Below are 22,482 nucleotides of genomic sequence, written 5' to 3' on the forward strand. Positions count from 1 at the left end.
TCTTCAAGTGAAAATCTTGCCTGTCTCACAATATGTGGCCCTTCTGCTGATGATTAGCATGCCTAGTCAAGCAGCTGATCAATTTGGCCACATGTGATTGGCTGAACGATACACACTTCAGGAAGTGTGCTTAGGGTGCAGTACCACCTAGGGGGCGATCACGAGCATGACAATTATACACACAGAACTCAACTTTGCTACCTTGTGGGCCAAGTAAAAAAAGAGTGGGGGCCATGTCAGGGCAGCCTCCTAAGCCCATCACAAATGAAAAACTGAGGGTTTTGGGCCCCACTATGGCTGAGGGCCCCATCACGTTGGTGTGCTACCCGTGACTGGGCCCCACAAACCCACATCTGTGAGTACGCACACACACACACACACACACAAACACACACACACACACACACACACACATACACACACACACACACACACTACTATGCTTTGTTTAAAAACTTTCTGAAGCTTCAGACTAATTCATAAAGATATAGAAATATAGTCCCACACGAAACTCATTTAATGTCTTTTCATATTTTCTCATAAATGTGATGTGTAAATAGGCCTACCAAAAACATACATTATTTTTCCTTTTTTCTTTGTTGTGAGCAGTAATCCTATAGGACAGTGATCATGATTTGCCTCAATATCAGAATAACACCCATAGGACAAATAGCAATGGTTGGTGGAATGCCATAAAGTAGGTCTGTATAATATGCAGTGTAAGCTTGTCCAGCCCCTGCAAGTCAGGATGTAGGCTATGAGTCAGGATGTAGACTAGGGGCCATCCCCAAAATGCACCAGACTACAGGAAATCACATCTACCAAATCAAAATCTTTGGGGGGAGGACCCACAGACCCCCCGTCCCTGACTGCACCCCACCAACAAATTTAATCACCAGCCACCACTGGTCCTACGTGTTGAAATTGAGCTTAATATCGGCGTCTATGACCTCACATGCATGCACAGTGCGGCCACACGCAAAGTGTCCTGGTTTTAGTTTCAGGAAATCTGGTCACCCTACCACTATTACTTCAACAACTACTACTACTATCTTCCAGCTTTGACAGTATTACAGTTTAGGTTCCAGCTTTTGTAACAAAGTATTTCAGCACTTTGCTTCTTCAGGTAATGCAATTCAGCAATTCAGTCAGTTTTCGATTTCAGCTTCCAGGTTTTTCAGCAGTGCACTGCAATACATTTGACCTTTCTGATTTTTCAGTCAGCTGTCACTTTATTTGTTTCCAACCATTTACATTTTTTTAAATGGTGTGCATGTTTACATTGTTTACTCCATTTAGACTTTTGAACTCTGTTCAAATCCCTTCACTTGATTTAAGCCATTTAACGTTTCTTTACGTCTTAATCTATGTGGCTTTATTAAAACATATTTTCAACCTCACTTTGTACTACAGCACTCACTGCATTTTCTGCAGGAAATGCATATTCTAGTATTGACTGTGATTTACATTTTAATAAGCATATCTAACTACCTCCCTCATCTTACCTACAGAAAACAGATAATTGTTCAAAGGTTGTGCAATTAAGAGAAAATAAGAGACTGAAGTTGATGGTTTCTATGTTCAGTGTCTGATTTCTGTCCAACCATAACTCAACTCATCCACACTCAACTATCAATCTTTGCATTGGCTATACAACCCTCAGCTGAATTTAACTGAAATATGGTTATGGTTCTTAGCAGATGCCTTTATCCAAAGCGACATGCAAAAAGATCATGAAGATCACATTACTATGCACAGTAATCCCTTAAGCGTGGGATTACATTTTCTAGTTAATAATGGACATGTAACAAAATCCCACCATTCATATCGAGTTGGTCACTCAACTAACTCTGCTTTTGTTCATATGACTGACGATGTACTGTATGTATGTTTATATGTCTGTGTATTGTTATTTATTTTATGTGGACCCCAGGAAGAATAGCCACCACGGCTGTGGAAGCTAATGGGGATCTGAAAGATAAAGATAAAAAAGTGCTACAAGCTAGGAAATTATGTCACAAGAGCAACTCATGCACGATGCTTCTCAAACACACCAGCTTGTTTATTCAATGATCTTTACAACAGATATGCAAATTGCCTTTGGCATCTTTCCCAGAGGTTTTGTGAGTCAACAAATCTGTCGACAAATTCTGAGGAATAAACATAAAACCTTCACACAGCACACTCGGGAAATGTTAAACGGCGTTGACTAAATGCTAACTTTCCTGTTCTGGAGAACTGGCTCCATTTTTATTAAGGTGTGTAGCATTTCACAAGAAGTTAATTAATGCAATGCTTGGGTGTGCCAGCGTTGCAGAAGGGTTTTGCGTTGCACCTAGAGACCATAAACAAAATATGAACTTAGCATATGTGACATCACTCATTGGTTGACAAAAAATTGAATGACAGCCGGCAGAAATCTATGGTTAAAGTCATTAATAGTAAATTCTTGATAACTTGGGGAAAAAAAAGGAAAAATCAAGAAAATAAACAAACCACTGGGACCTTTCAAAATAAATAACATGGAGATGACCTTGCCACTGAGATCTGAACCAAATGAAGAAGCCCTGTATTACAAGAATACCTGTATTACAAGAAACTTTCTGTATCCAAACATTGTGAGCCACCGATATGCGTTAAACAAATCCAACTGCTGCATCGAAAGAGGAAGGTAGTGGTAAGAGGAAGTTGAATGCAAATGTTTAATGTGAACATTTTTCATATTTCACTTCCTTCTACAGCTTTCAAAGAAGAAACGCATGATGATTTCAAATCCAAAGTCCAATTGAACAACCTCACATGAACTATCATGTATCATGTATCAACACTTGAAAAGGATTGATGCCTGATTTGTATTCAAAAGGGATTCCTGGTTGTGCAATTCCTCAGAAAGCATCAAACATGGTGCCAGGACAGATGATTTGTTGTAAGCAGATCACTTAATTACAGTTTCAGCAGTGCGGAAAGGGACCAACTACTTTCAATAGCCCATGTCATAGCCTATTTCCTAGTAATGCTATGCAAATCAAATTTTGAGTTCCCAACGTCATCCCAACGCAATACAATGTAAGCGACCAATATTACTCCGCTCTTCCCAAATAAATTCCTGGCTACCGTTGTTTGAAGAATAGCAGAGACTCAGGATTAGCATATTGATCTCATGGTGTCAATCACCAGCGTGTACATCAACGTAGAAAAATCGATTTGTTATGACAAAATAATGGAGTGTACATAAGGGGTGATAATGAGAGAGGGGAGTTCTCGTTGATTCAGCAAAAGCCTTCACAATGTCATCATATAAATACCGTAGGACAATGCCATGCCATTGCACGTATTGTAGATACTAATATTTTTGATGCGTTGTATTTTCCTTTCAGATAAAATGTATATATATATATAATGCCTTTCATACACTACCAATGCAATGGAAACAAGATCATTAGTGCAAATGTAAACGAAAAAATGAAGGAATTTCATCTGAATGAGTATTTGTTGTTGCTTTTGCTGACAAAGGAGGCGGTTTGCTACTCAAGAACCTTCCTCTTTCTCTCTTCCTTCTGTCGCTCCCATCATTCACTTTTGTTTTCTCACCACATAGAAGATTAACCCAAAGTGGATTCCTACCAATATAACTTACTTCAAAATATTGTGGTGCCAGTTGCAACCTACTGAAATAAACAAACACTTATGTGGGAATGAGACTCTTTCCCCCCTATTTTTCACAGTGTTTTTCCCAAGAAACAAATCTGTTTTTTAATCTGTTTAGTCCAGCAAGTCAGCTAAACAAGCTACATCACATCATTGAATCAAGAGATCTTAAAGCTGTTTAGCTTGTGTCCTATTCAAATTATCATGACACTACAACTACACTGACTATTTCCACTTTACAGTGCAGATGTCTAAAACACAAACAGAAATAATGCAGTGTCTTTACTGTGTCCATGGACAACTTATCTCTGATGTTACCCTACTTTCAGACTTCGGTTTCCTCCTCTACTTCTGCTATTTAAGTCTGCTCAGAATGTAAACACTTACACAAAACATGTCTCTGAAAAAGGGATGTGGGAAGTCTTCCCACAAGATTTCTGAGAAAAAGGCAAATAATACACACTAAATTTACCAAGTTAATTTAGTGTGTATTTACTAAAAACAGTCCATTAAAGTCGGTAATTGTTGTATAATTCTGGTGATGATCAAAACAGGGAATTTGGTATTCCAGAAGGACAGATCATAGTGGTCCCAAGGCAGGGTTAGGGTTAGTAAAAAAGAATAGCAGTTCTACAAGTCAGAACACAAGAGATCCTGCACCACTAGATGCTTAGAAGCAAGAGCAGGAGCCTTTCTAGATTGCTTGTGAAAAAACATTAATTATTATTCATGCCACTCCTTATTTATATTTATTCTTCACTCTGATGCATTTACATTGACAAGAAAAAACAAGAAAAAAAATAGTGCTTACTAATCAACCAAAGGTTTGTCTGGAAACAGGGCCACATGTATGTTGGACTATGTGGTACTTCAACAAGCCTATGTAGGTGCAATAAAGAAACAAGACTTACTATTGTGGTTTTTAAATCTTCATACAGTTATCATACTGGACTAGATTGGATTGGACTGAAATGGACAAAAGTTGACTGTACTGAATTTGTCTAAACTATACTCAACATCGGACTGGATTGGACTGAACTGGATTAAGCTGGAGTCGACTGAACTTGAGTAAACTAGTCTAAACACTGGACTGAACTACACTAAGTAGGTACGTTGCCAGTTAGTTTGTCAGGTTGTGCACAATGAGCAAAGCGTTGGTCTCTGATGGGCATTACGACATTACGAATATAGTCAACTCTGGGTCCAAACTTAACGAACACAACACACCACACATTCAAGAGGGTCAAGATGACCCTCGAGCCCCCTATCAGTCTGCGGAGAACACTCTGCCACAGCTGGATGGCGAGGACACACATATCACACAGAAAGACAACACAACCCGGAGGCTCAGGGACAAGAGAACCCTCTATAACCCACACAAAGTCTAGCACACACACCTGGCTAGGAAAGAACTATAAGTTTCACATGCACCGGATCACGGGGTGCTCTTCCGAAGCAGAACCTCCACGGAGGCGAAGCTCCGGACGACCTCAGCGCTGTTAGGGGACGTAGAATATTCGATCTCTCACGCTTTATGAATCAGTATTACCTTTGCTACTTTACTCAATAAATCCGAGGCCCTCGTGCTGGCAGACTTTATTACCTCTCCGTCTCATTTTATCTGGTCAAGTAACTAGACAGACTGTTTTTCCCAACATCTCCCCTGGCAGCAGATGGGTAGCGAGGCGCAGGGCGGCACGTATTCCACACTGTAGCGCAGGCGGCTAATAGGTTAGCAACACTCCTGCGCTGGGAGCACCGTTGCAGCACTAAAGTGCCTCAACAATCCCCTCCATTTATCCAGAGCGGGAGAGGCTAGAAGGGAGAGCACATTCACCCCCTAAATGATCACGCTTGGATGATACCACACAGATCACAATACAATGGAGCCCGAAGGATTGGCCAGCAGACGTGTAAATGAGAGGGGGGGGTTGGGGGGGGGAGGAACGGCATGTGGATTACTTTTTCAGTCCGTTTTTTGGGATATTTCATATTTCATGGTTGGAAAATTGAGTTGATATGGCTCATAAGTTAGGAAACCATTGGTCTGGCAATGTCAGGCTAGGTACTTCCTCTAAATCTAAATCATGTTACTGAAAGCTCAGCTCCCTTTTCTGTTTTTTTGTGATTCCCGTAGAGGATTTCTCACTATTGTCTCTGAAGGTAACCTCAGTGAATTGTCCAAGGGGCACAACAGGAAATATGTGTTTATCCCACTATCAATTTCTTGTTCCTTGGAACTTATTGTGTCTTTGATCTGTTGATACATACAAACAGCGTAACCTAGAAATGTTTGAACATAACAGTCGTCCTGAGTGACACAAGTGGTTAAATGCCCCTTGGGCAATTCACTTCCCTTTCTGGAAACGTATGCAAGCAGTATCCAAAGATCACTAACCAAAGGATGTGAAAGTAGACCATGCTTATGTGTGTGTGACTGTGAGCCTGGGTAGTCCTACATAATTAATGCAAATGCAGGTTTTGAAGGTTAGCTTAATTTAATGTTTAAACAATGAACCAAACTAGAAATCGTACAATACCTGAAGAAATTGTAATTGCACTGCCATTGCATGCTTATCTGTGCGTATATTGGTATATTTGTTTGTGTGTATGTTTAACAATTATTCGCTGAAGGCAAAGTGAATAGTGGGGAATAATTGTTTTAGTACTACACGTGAACACTCCAATAATAAACAAGATAACACTTTTTGCCGGGATTTATTTGTGTTTATTAGCGGTTTATTTGTTTTTATTAGCGTGACGAAACAACCGTCTCAACCGTTACGTTAGACTCAACAACAAACGAGCTGAGTTGTATTGTAGTACATCATTCAACATTTATGGAAATAGAACTGAAGTCTTGAAGTCGGTGGATATAAACTCTGGGCCGCTGATGAAGGAAAACGGTTTGTTCTGCCGATCACGAAGAAAGCGGTCAATGGCCAAACGGATGGAGGTCAAACTCGTCTTGCTGTAATATCCGCTGTCGTGCTTCCTCGCTGATTTAAAATTTCCTCAAACACTTGTTCAATTCGTCTTTTTCCATGTCTTCAATGGTATTGTTAAATTCATCTTGCTGGAGAAACCACTCTAAAACAGAACATGGATTGAAAGACTTTAAGACAACAAAATGTGACAATTTCATTGTTTTACTTGCTGTTTTATAAATAATAAGCAAATTTTACCTTAAAAAATGCGAAGACCATATTGTGTTGCTCTTTTTGTGTTTCTAGGGATAGCATTTTGTTGAATTTCTTGTATTTTTTTCACATTTTGCGATGAAAACAATATCCGGAGTTTGAGATCTCAATCATGGGATATTGCCCAATATCCCGAGATAGCGACCAATCAAATTGCGGATTGCAGTTTGTGTATGTTTGTATACTTTTTATGTGGTTTTAGAAAAAACCTTTGAACACTTAGCTAGCAGAGGCCTACGGCTGATTAAGAAAACATTTGAACAAAATAACGTGAGGTAGCTAGATAGCCGAGACAGGCTGCCACGCTCCATCAGAGATCTGTGGCAGGACGCAGTCCGTCTCCCAGTGGATGTCGACACACCGCCTGAAGCGCCAACTGAACAAGACTGAGCTTATCCCGGGTAGGCTACTAAAATATAATGACGCTTTATCTAATTGAGGTAAGCTGTAGGCTACCCCTGATATAAAAATAAAGAAAAACAATAATAAACATTTGTTACACATTTAAAAGGATTATAATTTCTTATCACTCATAATACACACATGTTTGTATTATAAATTATGTCATTATTATAGGATACCCAAGTTTTTTTTTTTTTTTTTTTTTACCAATGTTTCCTCCCAGCGATCTTCCACGTGTCCAAGAGGGGGCAAAGGGAATGGTAACGCTTCTGCCGGATGGTTCCAGACTATAGACGATACTTCTCCAACAGCAGCGACCATAATATCGAGGGACAGGAGGTGACATTGACCTCAGAGCATCTACGGAGTAAAATACCAAAGAATACGACGAAACTTGGACTACATCAGTTGATCAGTGAATGACGGACAGTCGACGCTTTTCAGATCGGACACGTGAAGCAGGACAGACACAGGAGTTTCCATCATCCGTCCATCTGCTTTTGAACTCCGTTGGGACTTTTTTCTACGACTTGTCTTGCCAGGGGAATCCATCCTGCCGATCACTTTCTCCGACGCAACGGACACGTAGTCCATGGACTGAGTTGTGCGTCGATTGGACGTACTTTATTATTGTATTCTAATAAAACAAAAAATAAACATAAACATAAACAATGCTCCTTCGACCCTTAAAGGAGACCCGCTGGCCTGAAGAACATTAAACCCGCTTTATTTCCATGACTATTCTTCAGAGCATGAAGTGAGCTGAACAACATCTGTGAACATGTCTGTGGATTTGGATCCTTGGTTCGCGTCCTACATCGCCATGGAGGTGTTGATCGCGGTGTCCTCGGTCCTCGGGAACGTCCTGGTGGTCTGGGCTGTGCTCCTCAACCGCTCCCTCAGAGACACCACCTTCTGCTTCATCTTCTCGCTGGCCCTGGCCGACATCGCGGTGGGATTGCTCGCCATCCCGCTCGCCATCACCATCAGCATCGGGCTGCAGACCACCTTCTACAACTGCCTGGCGGGCACCTGCACCATGCTGGTCCTGACCCAGAGCTCCATCCTGGCGCTGTTGGCCATCGCCATCGACCGCTACCTGAGGGTCAAGATTCCCATGAGGTACGGGTGGAGCAGCGATGTTTTCATGTTCTTATTTTTATCTTGCGCTTAGTTGTCGTAGGCTATACCCTAACTCCCCATTTACAAGTCAACTGATAAGCTGGGGGTGATAAACAGTCAAGAACTGTTTCAGACAGGCAGCCTAGACCCTTATAGCCTACTATAATTTTCTTAATATTCTAACAATGCTAAATGTTATATATTGCAAGTATATATGCATATATATGCATGCATACAGTGTATATATATATATATATATATATATATATATATATATATATATTTATTTATTTATTTATTATGCAGTGAAAATTTTATTTAACTCAAGCATGGACAATAGAAGGAGAAGGCTTGTTATTCCACCTTTAGGTTTAACAGTCAGTGCCAGCACAAGGGAAGGGCAAAACACGTTTGAGGTTATCAAATCACCATCTGCCATCTATTGCGTAACTTGTGTTTCTCGAGAATTCATGACGCGCAAATGAATAGATGAGTCATCAACCGTGACAGGAAATAGTTCAGAAGATTTGTTTCATTCAAACTACATTTACCCAACACGTTGCGATTAAAAACATATTTTTGCAAGGGTGGGCTGGCCCGGAGGACAACATAACTCAGAACAAACAGCAGAACAATATGTGGCCATCATGCAGAGATGATCCTATTCATTGCAAGGCCATATCATTTACAATTTGTTGGTAATCATCTGGCAGGGGGACTATCTACGACAAGGATGAGTGTGATGGAATCTGTTATATATTACCAAGGATTCTCTAGGTGAGGTCATTGAATAAAAGTTTCATTTCAGGTCAGATCACATTGCACCAGTGTCAGATAGAAGAGTACACTGACACGCAATGAAACACCCCTCCATGCCTCTGGGATGTCATTGCAGCTCATAAGAAACGCCTAAAGTGCAGATGAGATCTGGCTGACTGAAAGAAAGAATGAAAAGCCTCGTCAAAATGGTCATGAGAAAAGGGGAGATCGTAGACACTTGACAGACACGTACCCAGCGTCTTCATGCCGTTTTCCCTTTGTCTTGTCGTTCACGTTGCTATAGCTACAGGTGGGTGGTGACCCCCCGGCGTGCGGGCAAGGCGGTGGTGGTGTGTTGGCTGGTGTCCTTCATGGTGGGCCTCACGCCCATGCTGGGCTGGAACAGGCTGCAACACGCCAACCGCTCCATCGGCGGTGGGCCTGAGGCCGAGGTGACCTGTAGGTTTGAGAACGTCATCAGCATGGAGTACATGGTGTACTTCAACTTCCTCGGCTGGGTACTTCCCCCCCTGGTGCTGATGTTTCTCATCTACGTGGAGATATTCTACGTGATCCGCAAGCATCTCAACAGGGAGGTAAGTGAATGCTGACAGAGCACACTCCCGGCGCACTTTGATACTTTTGAGTATAGAACGCTACTTTTCCATATTGCAGCAAACGTTTGAGTGATATTAGCGTATGTTTTGTTTATTTGTACCTTTCAGTTGATTCAATTAATTTTGACGCATGTTAGAGCTTAGAGCCAACACATGCACACGCTCACACACTACAATCAAATTCAACAAACGAAGTTAGTGCAATAACAAAAAAAGCACGTAGAAGAATTCTTGATGGCATAAAGGCTGTAGCTGTAAGTGTGAGAGGTCAATTGATATTGACTATACTTTTATTGGTTTATTGTTTACATGGTCAAAATTGTGATCATTTAGTTATTCAGGGCAATCTATACGGTTAAAGGGACACCCATTTGCATTAAGCTTTGTATCATTAGTTACCTCATATATTTTTTTAATTTCATTCCCTCATTCATCCCCTGAGACGGGAGAGCTCTGTCTCTACCTCTAACACTTCCTGCTTTAAATGACGCAAAATGAAGATTTTTGCGTAATTTAAAGCAGGAAGTATAATGGGAGCGCTCTAAAAAACTACAAGCACTAGTTCCAGTGGGTGGGACTGGGGTGTATGGTATAAACGGTATAGAGAGTACACTGGTGTACAATTTGCGCTACAGTATGGATGTTGACGTTACCATGTGACCAGTAGATCACACAAGCGTTAAAGAAGCAATGATGTGGTACCAGAGACGCAGTCGTTTATTCATAATACCATCCGGAAGCACACACAGCTTTTGGCCGTAATAAATAATATCACGGCCAAAAGCTATGTGCACCTGGATGATATTATGAATAAACTGCGTCGGGTTCTCCGACGTCTCTGGTCCTTTCACATCAATCTGAAGTCGTGGTTCAATCTGGACTTCAGAGAGTCAAAGCAAAGTTTCTTTCCCCAATTCCTTCTCCACCATGGCCGAGAATCAATACACTGGTCTTATTTTGCAAACCCACACCCGCCTGTACCCGCGAATTACATTCCGCACCCGACCAGACCCGCTATAAATTGATATCGATGCCCGACCTGCAACCAAAGGAAAATTAGACACATTAGATGGAACGCCGGGGAATTACACTACCTGGTGTTGGTGCTGTGCTTTAGATTGCTGTGCAAAAAAAGCACATCATCCACTGTGGACGGTTTTAGTTGACTCCTCCACTCCTGAATAACATATCCAGCACTGGAGAAGTCTCGCTCGCAATCGCAAAACCCGCGACCGACCCACGCTGTTCAGGCGTCCGACCCGACCCGCACATCCAAATCGTGCCGGTCACAGCAGGACTCTGGCCGAGATAACCCCCACCACGAGTCTTTACTTGTTGTGGAAGTACCAGAGACGTCCGAGAACCCGACGTAGTCTTGAATTCATAATATCATCTGAAGGCGAACACAGCTTTTGGCTGTGATATTATATTATATAGATACCTATATATTATATAATATTATATATTATATATTATTTAGATATAGCGCTCCAGGAGTCTGCAAACGCTCACTTTCTCCTCCTGCTGCAGTTCACTCTGGACTGCAGTGAGTGAACGCTGATAGACCTCTGAAGAACAACTCCCTCAATTGAAGAGGGAGTTGTCGTCTTCAATCTACAAGCGCCAAAAAGTTACTGTCTGCCTTTTCTCGCTCAAGAAGGCACAAAATTAGACATTTATGTTTTTATTCGACTAAATATATGACCCACTTTCAATACAGGTTCATGTCTCCACTGGTGAAATTCCCCTTTAATTCAGAGCCCCCCCAATTTATTTTCTTTTACAATATATTTTCTATAAATGCATTTGTATGTTAAATTCAGTGTTTATACACTAACTTACTGTTTGGAGCCTGTTAAAGGTCCCATGGCATGAAATTTTCACTTTATGACTTGACTTGACTATGAGTTTTCTAACATTAATATGAGTTCCCCTAGCCTGCCTTGCTCCGCCTTTGAAAAAATGAATGCTCAAACGCGCGGATTTGGGATCTGGCCCCATATGTCGCCATATGGGACCAGGTTACCTTCCCTTTCTCTGCTTGGCCCGCCCAGAGAATTTGGCCCGCCAATGAGACAATGAGCTAGGTGAATATACACACACTGTAACACAAGTGTTCTTTGTTATTTGGATAACCGTTCTGCTGTTCGTGTTATGGCGCATAACACGCAACACAATAACGCAAGCTTGCATAAAGTTCCCATTTGGTGAAAAGACTAGACTGCGTCGGGTTCTCTGACGTCTCTGGTATTTCCACAACGAGACTCGTAGTGGGGGTTATCTCGGCCATGGTTGAGAAGGAATTGGAAACTGCAACATGTAGGAGAAAAGGATTGTTGCCCAGGATTGTCCGCCGGAGCCCCGCTGCCCGCTGAACGCTGCCCGTTGCCCGGGGTTGTCTTCCGCTGGAGCCGCGGTAGTGGGCAGCGGGGCTCCAGCGGAAGACAACCCGCAGCAGGCAACAATCCCTTTCTCCTCCATTTCGCGGTTCAGTCTGTACTTAATATTGACGTGGAAGTGGAAGAACCAGAGGTGTCTGAGAACCCGACGCAGTCGTTTGAGATTCATAATATCATCCAGAGGCACAAACAGCTTTTGACCATGATAATATATATTATATTATATAGATATCTAAATATAATATGATATTATTTAGATATAGAGCTCCAGGACTCCTGCCGGAGCACCCGGAGTGTTCAGTGTTCCACTGTAAACACTAGCGCATGGTACCGTGGCCGCAAGCTGCTCAGGGCCACACCCCCACCCCCACCCTCCACCTTGACCCGCCTCTAAAAACGGCACGTTTGTGGAGAGCTAATCGTGGGACTGGCTCGTAGTGGCTGTAACTCTGCACCAAGGCTGAATTTCTTGAACGTCTTCAATTACTGTATTAGGGGCCCACTAACACCTATATTAAAGCATCCATAAAATAGTATGCCATGTGACCTTTAATAGTTTAAGATGTAATTCCGAAGTTCCACCACCTGGCGAGGCTATTGAGTTACTAAGGAGGTTTGTGTGGTTGTTGTGTTATTATTACGTGAGAAGAAGAAGTTTTGAATGAGTCGATGCTTACAGCAGAGAGAGAAGTAAGCTGGCAGACTGTAGTGGAACATATCGCTTCTTTGTTCATCAGCCTCCACCTGCGTTTCTGTAAGCCTGCAACATAAGCACCAAACGAAGAAAGCTAATGAGTAAGGTTTTGGCTCTTGAGGGGGCAATGAGATGCTGGCCTGGCTACCAGAATGGGAGTCCGGTAGGATTGTGTACTTCAAATAAAAACACACTTTAAGTCCACGTTCAGCCTGGTCACTAGAGCCATAGTACTGACCCCAAGAGGCGTGTGTTCTGGCCTGGGATCACTGTTTGATTGGATCAAACACCCCTTTTTCCCCTCTGTCTCCAGGTAACAGCCAGCCACACTGACCCCAGGCAACGCCCATACTACGGCAAGGAGCTCAAGCTGGCCAAGTCCCTGGCACTGGTGCTGTTCCTCTTCACTGTCAGCTGGCTCCCGCTGCACATCCTCAACTGCATCACGCTGTTCTGCCCCAAGTGCGTCGGGCACAAGAGCGGCATTCGCGTCGCCATCCTGCTCAGCCACGGCAACTCTGCGGTCAACCCCGTCGTCTACGTGTTCCACATCAACAAGTTCCGTACGGCATTCCGGAAGATCTGGCACCGGTACATCCTGTGCAGGGATCCGGTGGGACGGCTGCCTCAGAAAAACAATCAGAGAGGCTGGGACCGCGCCGGGAGGCTGAGGCAGAGGCAGAACGCCGAGAACGGCCGTGATTCTTGATCCGGGATTTGACGGTTTGAACTGAGTCGGGGCCTCGGGGCCCGCTCTCCACGTCAGCCAGGATTCATCACGCATTCAACTCAGAATTGTGTGAATTCTGGGGTTCAAACATGGCCTTGTTATGTGACAGGGCGATTTCAGCAGAGCATTCACTGGGTCCATCACGGAGACAGACGCAGACTCTAATAAAAGAGACTTCGGTTTTTCCGTCCATGGAAGGAAGGACTACAAATATGGAGGCCAAATGGAGATCCTGAGTTAGCGAACATAATCATAGACACATGACACATGATTTTTTTTGATGTCTTAAATGAGAAATTATGTCATATGCGGCAAGGGGCTTCACACAGTCTCCCAACAGGAATCTCTTACAGTGTGCTAGCAGTATATCATGGTATTTACATGCCCTCAATATCTTTCTGATGTACACCTTTTCCGAATGAACTTGCTTTCATTAAGAGTGAACAATTCAGTTTGCTGTGCTATAATGCTTTAGTATACCTTTTATAGTCATTAATACTAGTTCTGAGGCAAGGACAGAATTCATAGTTTAAAAGGAGAGGAAACATATCGTGAAGATATTGTTACCTTGCTACCTTTGAATACTCCAGATATAGGTAGAAGCCAGTAAGACATGAGCAAAATGGAAAGGATATGAAGGCTATTTACATAATATGGAAGTTAATAGAAATGTTAGATTGGAGCAGACATGAATGACTTGAGATATTATATAATAAAAATAATACATAAAATTATTATATAGTCTGAATACCACACATTTAGATGAATAAAAACTAAACAGATGAAGAACATTTTTGCTGTAATAATTATTCAGAACCCTTGGATACTTGGTAAGATTCTCTGCTTGAAATAATTATATTATTAAAAATAATAATAACATTAATAATAGCAAAAATAATAATTCAATTCGTAATATAAACTTTAATGGTGTATTTTTCTAAGATCTTGGGCAAACTCGCGGATTTGGTGTAAGTTGTGAGCTAATTAAGGCTATAACACAGTGATAATCGCCTGGTCTCAGTACAACAGATGTGTGTGATCTGCTAAGAAAAAATTTATGTGAATGTTGTATGTCTCCGATTGTGAATATTGTTTGTCAGTTATTGTTGATGTATTTAACTATTTCATAATTCTGCTTTTTAGAATGTATAGTAATCAGAGAGCCATGTTTAATCGTTCTATAACAGTTTGATTGGATACTGTTCACAAAAGCTGGTGTAAATTGATTGTACATTATTGATATTATTTATTAGATCATTAGCTCAGGACTAGCATGCAGGAATCTGTGTCTATGTGTGAGAAGGTGAAACCCTCCCCCTTCTCACAGTCTCGCATAAGATAAACTATTATTATTATTATTACTATTATTATTATTATTACAATTATATTGTGTATATATATTATAATTGGGATGGTGTGAAATTGGACTTCCGCCACGGTAGGGGGCAGTGTGGTAATGAAATCTCAGGATCATGCCATCAGGGAATAGCCCAGGGGGTGTTGATATAAACAGCTGTTTTGTAAATATCTATAGGTTGTGCACAAGGTGTGGGTATGTATATATTTGGTGATTGTTTATTTAGTGTCATGTTTATTTTGTATTCACACAATGTACTTTCTGGTCAGTTATGTAGAATTGGTAGCTTTAGCTACAGAATGTTCCCCCAAATAGTGGTATGGCCCATACAGCCTTGATTGGTCCAATGCATTTCCCTATTTAAGGGCTGCCTCATTTGGTGTTTGGAGGCTGAAGGTGGTGCTGGCTTGATGGGAGGCCAGTGCGAGAGCGGTATGTTTTGGGTAAGCTTTGTTAGGCTATCTAGCTTATGCTTGCTGATTTATGCAGTCATTTTCTTTTCTTTTGGAACTTTGCTTTATTTTTTTGTGAATGTTTTGGAAGAAAATAAAGCTTCACTTTTTTTTGCCCTGAGACAATTGCCCTCATTTTTGCCCACACTCTCTGAATCAGGTTGGCCATATCCCAGATACGTGGGGTGACCCTCACACTGTTTCTTCATAGAATAATTGACGTACCCATATGCACGCACACACTTAAACATTGGAGAAGAGAACCGTCTTTTAGTATCTCCTCTGGTTTTAAGACATTATTGTTGTGTCTCAAGCTGTGCATCTATGTGATGTGCTGTGCTCAGTGATGTGCAAAGTCAAAAATACTGCTCAACTTAGACTACCTGGCGCTACAAGTAAAATAGCGTAACTTTACATCGGAGCATATCAGGCCTATTTACTATCTAATCTGCATATGTGTGCTTTCATATGTGTGAATGGTTTTGTGAGTGCATGTTTGGGTGTGCGCAAAGAGATGATTGCAAAACTAGGTGTTACCAAAACGTTCCTTAAGTCAGGGTGAAACATATTTGTTGTGTAAAAATGACCACAATAAATGCTGCTTTGCCATGTAGTATTGTTGCTCAACACCACATGTGTAATTGAGGTGACCAACCTGCATGCAGACAGCTTCCTGATGTACAGGTGAGTGAGGGCGGCTGTCTAACAAGTCCTATAGTATTTGATGAACGTTGGGCAATCAAAGAAAGACAATCCAACTGCAATATTTAATATCAGACTTATTTTACCCTTATACTACCCTGATACGCAAGACTGAGTCGCATGACATTCAGCAAGACAACAAGGCCCATTTAAATAGGCCACTGGGCATTGAACCTTGAACCTCTGAATACTGGAGCAAAGAGGCTAGCCTGGTGCCATTGTAAACATGGACGTCCTTAAATACAGAATGGAAAACTTCATTCTGGAGCTCAGAACACACTATGCCCTTTGCGGACGAGAACCCAGAGATTTGGCTGCTTGACTGTGTACACTTTATTACATCTTCTGATGCAGATGTAGTGTTGTGCAACACAGAGAATAACAGGTAATCCCTTAGGATAAACAAACCTATCTAAATGTTATATACATCGTAGGTCACTGGAATTCCAGCTTGCAAAATTATTTTGAAATGATGACCTTCCATATCAATATTGTCAACCTCAACCTGCACTTTGTATCCTCTTTATTAAAAAATGTGGTCTCAATATAGTCTTAAAACAGAACTTCAATCCAACAGATTTTTCTATCCAAGGCCTAATATGTAAACCATATTCACAAAGGAAAAATATGGGTCTTCAAAAGTATGTTGACTTAGATATATGGATAAACCTTTGCAGATTTTACTGCTCTTACTAATGTGTTTTAGGTACCCCATCAAACTGATGTAGCTATTTCTAGATCTAAATAAACTAGGGTTCATTTTCGGCCTACATCATATAAATTGTCAATTTATGTATATGTCAATTATGTTCTCTGTTCCTTTTCAAAGAAATGCTCTATCATACCAACTAGCTGTCTTCGTTCCAGTGTCCTCTCAATGGCCAGCAGAGCTAGGCTGCTTAAACGGCCTTGGTCCATTGTGTTAGGTGTAGGACTTGAGCCTCTTTAAAAGGAGACGCTCCTTTCTACACCTGCAGATGTAGCTCCAATTGTTGCCAATAATGAGCACAGTTTGTAAAGCTGAGGCATTGCACTGTCCAACTCCGTGTCTTTAAGGAACACCAAGAAATCACACAGCTTTTACAGGACTTGAAGTTCAGGCCTCAGGCTCCCTGAATCAAAGTCATGGCCAATCCACGCTACGGGAGTGTATGAGAAGGAAATCGACTCAGTCGACCTGCGATAAGCGAACAAACTCGTCTTCGAGATGGACGTGTTGTAACACATTTTTAGTCAACAACACAACAGGCATATCTGATTTTTTTTTGCCGTGAGAAATTGGATGTGTGTGTGTGTGTGTGTGTGTGTGTGTGTGTGTGTGTGTGTGTGTGTGTGTGTGTGTGTGTGTGTGTGTGTGTGTGTGTGTGTGTGTGTGTGTGTGTGTGTAAATAGGCAAAAGAGTGTGTCACACGGTGAAACCATGAGTTGGCAGCTCTGAGTATATATTGACTCATTGATTCATTTTTGTAGTCAAATCGCCACTGGTCTACACCGTATTCATTTCTGTAAACCAGACTATTTTAAGTATATTGAGTCCTGATGAAAATTTGACACACTGCAAAGGCAGATCCAGCTCACTTGGCCTTGCAATGTTTTGGGCCACTGTGTTTAGGGCCTCCTTAAGTCAAGATAGCAATCTTTGTGGTACCGAGTTATGCAATATCTCTAACTGATAGCAACAAATATGCAAATGATTTTGGTAATCGTGAAAAGCTACTAAACCAGCCTAAACATCGGTCTGGTTTAGTGACTTCATGCTTTCCCTCATGTTGGAAAATATCTAATGCTCCATTAGTGGATAAACCAAAAAATTAAATATTATTTGGGATCCTATGATGTCCTCCTTTAGAAGGTTAAGAATTCTCCCAGTAAATTGACTGTTGGTGTGAGCACAGGATCACGATGCAAGCAAGCAGTTTGAAATCCAGAGAGATCAAGTTTCTTTCCTCGAATAAACCCAACTTCCCTCAATTTTGTGATTTATGTATATTTTTTGATCAACAGTGCTATTGGAACTAAATGTGTATGTTACCGTATTGAAATGCACTTGTTACTTTACTTGGATTAACATTAACTGTCATCGACTACTTATTACTAATATTGTGCTGCCCTCTAGAGGCTGTGACTGTAAACACAATCTGTAGGTGCAATGTTGGGCCTTGTAGCCAGAAATGTACAAAGATGGACATAAGACACTTCATTTTTATTATGTGACATAGAGGCACAGTAGTGATTTACAAACATTCACCAACCAGGACGGTAGTTTGCAATGCATTTTCTACTCACTTTGTTCCTTTCACTTCAGTGCACAGATAAAAGCCACATATGTAGATTCTCCCCTGTGATGGGTACATGTGTGATGTAGACACACTAGACATATAAAACCTTGCACTTATGGAATAACATAATGGTCGCCGTCTCCTGGAAGAGGCTGGTTTCAAGTATTTTCCTTATAAGCTTGGTATTTCTCTGTGATCTGACATGAATATACCGACTACATAAGCTAAATCATGTGTTCATGATTCTCCTTCATTATAATCTAATGCCAATGTGCCTTTGTAAACCTATGTCAACTACTTACTAAAGCCCCATAGACTGACTTCTTCGTTACATGGTGTACATTTTAGAGAAATTCTAAGACTATTCTAAGAGAATTCTAACATTCATAAAAAAGTGGAATAATAATATTATAATTAAAATTAGTATGGATCAGGATCAGTCTTTTTTTTGCTGGTGGTTGCGATGTCTCTGGCGCCATATGGGTTGTAAAATACCTTCCAGAATAGTCTTGGCTCAGGTCAGAGTGTGTGTCATGTGCTGTTGGTCACAACACGGCACCCTGAAGGCAAGAGAAAGACAAGACACTAGATGAACAATTAAGATCATTCTCTCATCTCAGGTTTCTCAAATGTTTGTGGAATGGCATTTAAAATTTGATTAAAATGCTTAAAATATATATATATATATATATATATATCGTATTTTGTATTGATTGCAGGGAATTTTTTCAGTTTTGAGTCAAATGTTTTGTGCTGAAAGGGCAATATTTGGCCATGATAGGATGGACATTAAATCAAAAACTTTTCTAGTTGTTTTTCTATTAAAAAAATAAATAAAATAGGTTGACAACCCCTGATCTAACTCTAAAAACATATCCACCGTCGTTCCAAATGGACTTTGTTCACATTTGAAAAGATAAAAATGCAATGATAAGAGTCTACATTAGTTGTATTAATTGTGAACCACGATTCTGATCCAATCCTTCTTCAGGTTACCAGCAATACAAGTTCATCAACTATATTTAGATGTGGTGTTACACAACACTGTAATGACTACAATGAGTTCAACAGAAAGTTTCACTTTCATTTTCCAAGAAATAAGGGACAAGGGGCACAGTTAGTAGGTCAAAGGAGGCATTCCAGCACAAAGATTTGAATCCAATATATAACTTCAGCAAACCTCCCTACAATGGGCTTAATAGTTGATTTGTTAAAAGTAGCTTAGCCAGACGCAAATCCAAAGTCCACAAGTCCAAAGCGCCTTGTAGTGCAGTTTTCTTTCGATACATGTCATTAACAAGTATAGTGACGTATTTTAACCCAATGAGTGCATCAGCCACTACAACAGGCGCCCACACTCACCCAGCCGCCCTGTTGAGCAACAAAGGAGGCCACCCGTGTGTCCAGGAAGCTGGTGGTTGCCTGCTGGATGTTGGAGACGCACTGCGGGGCGCGTCTCTTCAGATAGAGACACAAGGCCACCGCCGCTGTGATCAGCTGCATCTCCGGGAGCCCCTGACCAATCACCGGGTTCTGGCAAACACTGTCCACAGCATGGCTGAAGGCAGCGCTGATGTCCTGGGGACAGATGAACCGAGTAGTGAACCTCAGTGTTAGGGTGCTATAGTGAACCTCAGTGTTAGGGTGCTATAGTGAACCTCAGCGTTAGGGTGCTATAGTGAACCTCAGTGTTAGGGTGCTATAGTGAACCTCAGCGTTAGGGTGCTATAGTGAACCTCAGTGTTAGGGTGCTATAGTGAACCTCAGTGTTAGGGTGCTATAGTGAACCTCAGTGTTAGGGTGCTATAGTGAACCTCAGCGTTAGGGTGCTATAGTGAACCTCAGTGTTAGGGTGCTATAGTGAACCTCAGTGTTAGGGTGCTATAGTGAACCTCAGTGTTAGGGTGCTATAGTGAACCTCAGTGTTAGGGTGCTATAGTGAACCTCAGTGTTAGGGTGCTATAGTGAACCTCAGTGTTAGGGTGCTATAGTGAACCTCAGTGTTAGGGTGCTATAGTGAACCTCAGTGTTAGGGTGCTATAGTGAACCTCAGCGTTAGGGTGCTATAGTGAACCTCAGTGTTAGGGTGCTATAGTGAACCTCAGTGTTAGGGTGCTATAGTGAACCTCAGTGTTAGGGTGCTATAGTGAACCTCAGTGTTAGGGTGCTATAGTGAACCTCAGTGTTAGGGTGCTATAGTGAACCTCAGTGTTAGGGTGCTATAGTGAACCTCAGTGTTAGGGTGCTATTGGTATCAGCGATACCAGCTACAAAATATGAAATTACGGTTCTGTTATAAGTATAAGCAACATAAGGGGTAATGTCTATCTTTTCTTTTGCTTAAAAAAGGTGCTGTGGGTAATATTTAAGAGCCATCCATGACAGCTAAAAGTGAGTTGAATGGACTGTGAGACGTTGACTAAACCTACCCCGAGATGTATCAGCCACGAGAAAATTAATACGTGGTTTTCATCTGAGCTGTCATAAAGTATGAACGATTGTTTCCCAAAGTAATAACGCACAAACGCAAACACGTATTCCCCGAATTTACAGGCTGAATACAAGCTTGCTGTGGAAAAAAATGACACACACAGTACAACAGATACACTACTAGAACAAGCTTATTTCTATGGATGTAACAATTACCAAAGATTGCCAAATGTACGGCAGCTTTCTGAACAGTAATTTCCCATTGTACCTTGTCTTGGTCTGCGTCGTTGAACTGGAGCAGCGCTGCGGGCGGCTCCTGCTCCCACTGCTTCTGCAGTTGGTCTGCCACCTCCCTCAGTTTATTAGCGATCGGAACAGGGTCAAACCTGTCACCTGGAACACAGTGTTGGTTTGTCTAACATAACATGACTCAAATTAATAACTCATAACCAACATAGTTGTTGGAAAGCCACACAGTGGCATGAACATGCCTAGTGTGCATAGGTCTATTACAAAAAAAATTATATATATATATATATAATATAAAATAAAATATAAAACCAAGACTAAACACAAACTAGATTGGAGCACTAGATATAATATTTGATGGCACTATGCAGCCCTGCCCCCTCCCGAAATGTGTCACTTTGAGATTTGTGGCGTAATTTCAGTCAGTGATTGCAGTACTTTTGGAGTAAGATAAAATTCCATTGTAATCATTTATATAGAAATACAACTTTGATGCTCGATATAGAATGGACACTATTTGGTATTGAATACCAACAAATAGTGTGCTGCTGTTTGTCAGTCCTCCTCATCTTGTACACTATTTAGACTATATTTATACTATCGATTAGATGCTTTTCGAAGGAGAGAGACCATCTAACTCCATTGGAAATCGTCTAAAAGGGTTAACTAATACGAGTGGCAATTTACAACAATGAAAACCTTTTAGGGTAGGGTATAGTAAATCATATTCAAATTAAACGATCATAGACGGTCACCGACGTCTGTGTTATTTTCCGTCTCCGATTAAATATTTACTTATTACGTTTGAACTTCACTGAGAGGGTTGAGCCATCATTAATGTAGATGATGCAAGAGGAGCCGCACATTTGGTTGGCCTAATTCAAAACACAAACCCAATAGTAAATTATGGTAATCGCACGGTCCAGTTGTGTATAAAGTTGAATCATACCATCGCCGACTCCATCCACCTCAATACACCCCTGCTCGTCCTCCTGAAAGAAGCACTGGACGATATCATGCGTCTGCTGCTTGATTAATTCCATTGACTTTATTTGAGGCATATTGAACCACTAACGTCTAGATGTCTACTGTACAGTCAGACACTGTCCGGAAATAGCTTTTCTTCTGCATACGTCACCTAGCCAATAGCGCCCATATCTCCTGTACGTCGTTGTACATATGTACGTCATAGTACATCAGACAGTGGTTTATAACACGTTTTGGAGCAGAACACCACCGCCACCTATCGGTACAGAAAGGAAGGACACTTTGAACGATCTAATGCTACATGCGTGAACGCGGTCTTCAGTAGATTATGTGTTATAACAGTTTTTCCCAGAAGATGGCAGTGTTTGACCACTGATGTGGATTCTTATTGCCCCACCCCAATCAAAAGAGAGACATTTCAGCAATGAAAAATGAAGTAGAATCTACAATTTACA

The 22,482-nt window shown here is 41.4% G+C and overlaps 2 protein-coding genes across 2 annotated transcripts; one reads left to right on the top strand and one right to left on the bottom strand.

The window, feature by feature from the left end:
• The first annotated feature begins 7,522 nt into the window (after positions 1-7,522).
• On the top strand, positions 7,523-14,362 carry LOC311338408 (adenosine receptor A1-like). The gene is made up of 3 exons (XM_084463681.1): positions 7,523-8,372; positions 9,436-9,727; positions 13,155-14,362. The coding sequence occupies exons 1-3, from the start codon at positions 8,032-8,034 to the stop codon at positions 13,548-13,550; spliced, it is 1,029 nt and encodes a 342-aa protein (XP_084319807.1). The 5' UTR covers positions 7,523-8,031; the 3' UTR covers positions 13,551-14,362.
• Positions 14,363-18,266: 3,904 nt separating this feature from the next.
• Positions 18,267-22,196, bottom strand: LOC311338523 (uncharacterized protein). The gene is made up of 4 exons (XM_084463810.1): positions 21,990-22,196; positions 21,060-21,184; positions 19,724-19,939; positions 18,267-18,921 (listed from the first exon to the last, which is right to left on the bottom strand). Exons 1-4 carry the CDS (start codon positions 22,099-22,101, stop codon positions 18,907-18,909), a joined length of 468 nt encoding a protein of 155 aa, XP_084319936.1. The 5' UTR covers positions 22,102-22,196; the 3' UTR covers positions 18,267-18,906.
• Between the last annotated feature and the right edge of the window lie 286 nt (positions 22,197-22,482).

This window comes from Micromesistius poutassou (genome assembly GCF_964030765.1).
Source record: "Micromesistius poutassou genome assembly, chromosome: 2".
Classification (NCBI taxonomy): Eukaryota; Metazoa; Chordata; class Actinopteri; order Gadiformes; family Gadidae; genus Micromesistius; species Micromesistius poutassou.